At 41.1% G+C, this 4,892-nt stretch overlaps 1 protein-coding gene across 1 annotated transcript in view; it reads left to right on the top strand.

Annotated features, from left to right (window-relative positions):
• The window catches only part of LOC109481280 (AP-1 complex-associated regulatory protein-like), a 5,137-nt gene extending 890 nt beyond the window's left edge, over positions 1-4,247 (top strand). Inside the window, exons 2-8 of the mRNA XM_019783815.1 lie at positions 54-74; positions 681-703; positions 1,035-1,131; positions 1,656-1,757; positions 2,081-2,145; positions 2,266-2,345; positions 3,715-4,247. Of these exons, the coding sequence (XP_019639374.1) occupies positions 54-74; positions 681-703; positions 1,035-1,131; positions 1,656-1,757; positions 2,081-2,145; positions 2,266-2,345; positions 3,715-3,983 (657 nt within the window). The 3' untranslated portion in view covers positions 3,984-4,247. The remainder of the gene's footprint in view (positions 1-53; positions 75-680; positions 704-1,034; positions 1,132-1,655; positions 1,758-2,080; positions 2,146-2,265; positions 2,346-3,714) is intronic.
• Positions 4,248-4,892: the final 645 nt, after the last annotated feature.

The following is a 4,892-nucleotide window of genomic DNA, read 5'->3' as shown; positions in this document are numbered from 1 at the left end:
TTTTTCTTAATAGAAAGATGGACAAGACTATGTTTTTTTCCTTTCTTTTCCAGTTTGAAAACCTCATAGACGAGGTAAGTGCTCAGCAGTTTGAACTGTATTTAGTTTTTTAGTTGTTGGTTTGAATTTGTTTTTTTAGCACCATGGCTGAGGCATGATGGGATTGAAGTGGCTTGCACACTGCTCTGGGACTGAGACTTGCAAAGCATGATGGGAGTTCATGGTTGAGAATTATGTTTTTTTTAAGGATGTCCACGACTAAATGATGATGATAAAATGGTTTATTTGGGATTGAGTCTGCCAGCTAACCTACCATGTAACCTAAAATATAGATCTGTTTGTGGTAAAGAATTTGTACACAACATAAATTATGTTGACATCATAGCACTGCCTCCTGGTCTGGTCTTGTGGGACTCTTGTTTCAAAGGGCTTTCAAGGGCACCAAAACTTTGTCAACAGCCTGAAATTCAAAAGATTTAAAAGTATTTTGTATTGATGATGATTTACCTTCCAGTATTTGTGTATGATTTTGTAAATTGTTGTTTGACTCTTAGTTTACGAATTAGACTTTAAAACTGAGGTAAAATTCCTGTTGATAAGAATGTTGATGTGTTGTTGTCTTGTGTACTTATTACCTGAACTATGAGCTGATGTTACAGCGTGTGTGGTTTTTGTTTCAGGATGACAACGTAGACAGAGGAAGGTACCTGTGCACACCTGGTCTTACCTTACACACCTGCATGACTCACTTTCTCTTCTGCAAACTTTTACTTTTACACCTGTCGTGCAAAAACAGTGCCAATTACTTTTTACACATGTTCATTTCAGATGTGAATTTCTTAAAATTTCTGTAGTAATTTTTTGTATTTCATCTTTTTGAGTAATTTAGAAATATTCCTCAACTAATTGCAGAAAATGTCTGGCCAGACTAGTTTGACAATGTTCCTGATGCCTTTTGTTAGATTCAACATAACACTAGAGAAATGCAGATATTTTGTGAGAGTTTGTTTGTGTGTGTGTTTGGGTGTGTGTAGGGCTGTTACCAGAGAAGAGATCGAAGCCCTGAAACAGAAACGTTACAGCGACTTGGTCCAGCAGCAGAGGACTATAGACGCTGAGCTAGAGGCTGAGGTACACAATATATGTACACTATATATACAACATGTGCATGTACAGAATATATACATGTACAGAATATATACATGTACAGAATATATACATGAACACAATATATACATGTACACAATATACACATGTACACAACACAATATACACAATATATATGTACACAATATACATGTATACTATATACTAGTACATGTATACACATACATTTTATTTGTACACACATACAGTTGCACACACTATAGTATAGACACTAATCATGAGCTAGGTGCAGAGGTATAAAAAGTTTCAAAGTGTAAAAAGAGTCTCTTTACTCAGTGTCTTACCAACCTGATTAAACCATTCACGGAGGATCAGACGTAATTTATAAGTTCTAGACCAGACTGTGACTCTGAACTGCTACACATTAAGCCAGAACCTTGACACGTGTTCTGTAGCTTCCTTCTGTTTTGCACTTTCCTGTCCCACACACCTGTTCCCACATGGCGACTGACGTGAACCCGTCTGTTGTTTCCATGACGTTACCATAGCTACAGGCTCAGGAGGAGCAGCTGCGGATTGAGGAGGAGGCGTTCTATGCGGCTCAGCGGGAAGCGGCGCGAATCGCCAAACAGCGCAAACTTCTGGACGAGGTTTTAAACCCGGGAAAATTATACCCGCACTTTTACTGATTTGGTTGATTTTTTCTGACGTTTATTCAGGATGGTGGTGGTGGGTTGGAGGAGACTGAAGCCATCTTGGTTTTTAACTTAGAGTCAATTTTCTCATTTCTTAATTAAGACTTCAAGATGTTCGTTAAGATCCTCTTGATAAACTTTATAATGTAGCAAACTTTGGTTACCCATAGTTCCCTCCAATCCCATCATGCACCAGGCCATAGCTGCTTTTTTCAAATGTTTTCTGTTTCCTGTAAACTTGTGAAGATGTTTTCTGACGTTCCTTCTACTTTCTTAAGCAACAGGCTGCTGCTAAGAATGGCCCCAAGGCCTGGGTCGGGGGCGACCAAGACGACTGGGAAGTGTGAGTCACAGTTTCTTATTTTCTTCTTGATTTTTGAATGTCAATCACAGGCAGGGCTCAAAATGCTGTTATTCCTGTTAACTGCAAATTTGGAAATGTCTGACATGTTTGTTTGTTTAGGGCTGGTGGGGAGGAAGATTTTGAGAAGTTTCTAGAAAGTGTCAAACAGAGAGCACTCAGCACAAGACAGAGCATGGAGGGTAGGAGATCTCTTTCCTCATTTTTTCATTCATTCATTCTTCTATTTACTCTTCCATTCATTCATTCATTCATTCATTTGTGTGCTGTGAAAGCAAAAGCAAGACTCATACGCATTTACTATTACATACAATTTCACATTGTTATTACTACACATAGTTTTAAAAGTAACAATAACAATACAAGTCATGGTATCTCAGTGATGCTTGACTACCTAGTAAAAGTAGAACAAAGGAAGTGATCCAAAAAATGAAGATGTCTTGGTAACCATGGCAACTGTTGCCGTGTGCAGGAGCTATAGAGGCCACGCCTGGCGACGAGGCTACCAATGAGAACGGAGAGTCGACTTCGCTGGACCTGGAGTGGGAGAACGAAGAGTTGGGAGGTCAGTTGGAGTCAAGTTCAACTGTGGATTTTATTACATTGTACTTGTGAAACGGCCTTCCAATATTTAATGATTTTTGTAGTATTTTTTTCTACTTGTCAGTCAGCTGCTTTTATTAAGTTGCTGCCTATGTAGCTGCTATGTAATTGCCATGTATTAGGTTACATAATTGCCAATCGTCAGGCTTATCCATGATTTCTTGTGGTTTCTCCTGTTAGCTGGAGCCCCTATTCACTCCCCAGATGGTTTGTACCTCTTCTGTTTTTCTTGGGGGTTAAAGACACCTGGAATATTAATGTTCCTTACAGACGCCTGAAATGTCTTGTTAGAATAATCCTCTTGGATATTTTTGCATTCCCCCTTCTTGCTCTTTTAGCAAGAAAGCTTTATATTTGCTCTTCTGGTTTCCTTAAGTTTCCTGTAACAATTTTGTTGTCTGTCTGTTACAGAACTCGTTGAGAAACAAGTTTTGAACACAGCAAAGCTTTGTTTTTTGCTCTTGTGCATGTGGTTTCCTTCCTGTGACAGTCTGTTGTTTGTTGAATGTCTGTTGCAGAACTTGGCGAGCTAGGAACAAATTTTTAACACAGCAAAGCTCTAATTTTGTTGTTCTGGTTTCCTAAAGCTTCCTGTGACAAATTTGATGACTGTCTGTGTTAGAACTTGATGAGGAACAAATTTGAAACACAGAAAAGCTTTTAATTTTACTCAGTGTTATCTGTTGGTTATAAACTGGGTAAGGAACAAGACTTAGTTTTGAACACCAGAAAGGCTTTTAACTTTTTAATTTTGCTCTTCCGGTTTCCTTAAGCTTCCTGTAACAAATTTGTTGTCTGTTTTAATTTAGAACTAGGTGAGGAGCTGTTACGCCGAGCGCGCAGCAACACTGAAAAGCTTTATTTTTGCTCTTGTGCATGTGATTTCCTTCCTGTGACAGTCTGTTGTTTCCCTAAGCTTCCTCTGATGACCCTGTCTGTCTGTTTTAGAACTGGGTGAGGAGTTGTTACGGCGAGCGCGCAGCAACACAGAAGTGGAGATCCTGAAGCTGATCGTGGAGGACCCGGCCGACAGGCAGCGCCTCGAGTCCAACGTCTCCACCGAGATGGAGTGGGACGACGACGAGTTCGTCTCCGCGGAGACCGTCGCCCCGGCGACGGAACACCTCGCAGCAGGGCATCCTGGGAAGGAAGCCAGGCATGCTGGGAAGGCGCAGGTGGATGATGGGATAGGTTCAGACGACAATCAGGACAGATAATCACACAGAGGAAAAGCTGGAATCTATATTATAAAGTCTGGCTCTTTTTACCAAATTGTGAAGGGGACATCTCAGAGTTTGCAGCTGGCCTTTTTCAAAGCTTTTAACGGCTTCACCTTAAGTGCAGTGCAATTTTCTTTTCCTGCTTTTGTAAAAGTTGTGAGGAGAACTCAAAGTTTGCATCTGGTCTTTTTCAAAGTTTAACACTACACCTAGTGCAGTGCAATTTCTTTCACGTTTTTTGTAATAGTTGTGAACCAGAAACATAGCCTGGGTTCCATCCTGGTTAGTTTACGTCCGCTCCTACAGTCGCTACTGTAGGAGCGGACGTAAACTAACCAGGATGGAACCCAGGCTACCAGAAACATGCATGGTGAAGGAACTGAGTCAACTGACTGAACTGAACTCTTGAATTGGAGTAGTTTTTTCTTGGACTGCTGGCTATATTGGTTTCATGTTTGGATAAAATGGGTTGGCAGAGTTGGCATGTTTGTGAGAAGTGTGTAAACTCTTGAGATGCCCCCAAGAGGTTACTTTAGTGAGTCTGTCCCGTTTCGGTGCCTTCAAACGCTGCAGTAGAAATCTGCCCTGTCATGGCAGGAGCACGTCGGCAGTACGTACTGCACCTGCGCGAAACCTGTAATGTATTCTGCATAGAACTTAGGCAGAACGTCTCATATAAGGTCGTATTCTCGTATAGAAGGCTAACATCCCGTCTGTAATTTCCAAAGGTTATGTCGGAAAAGATATCGTCTGTAACAGGCAAACTTCTGATGCAACATTGACCAAACATGCAACGAAAACCGTGAAAAACAGTTTCGCGCAGGCGCAGTATGTTCTGCCGACATTCTCATGACAGGTGAAGTTTAGAATCTTTAGGGGAGGGAGGCAGGCTGCCCTGAGGGGGAG

This window comes from Branchiostoma belcheri, unplaced genomic scaffold (assembly GCF_001625305.1).
Source record: "Branchiostoma belcheri isolate BF01 breed outbred unplaced genomic scaffold, Haploidv18h27 scaffold55, whole genome shotgun sequence".
In the NCBI taxonomy this organism is placed as follows: domain Eukaryota; kingdom Metazoa; phylum Chordata; class Leptocardii; order Amphioxiformes; family Branchiostomatidae; genus Branchiostoma; species Branchiostoma belcheri.
This window is presented reverse-complemented; position numbering and strand designations above follow the sequence as displayed.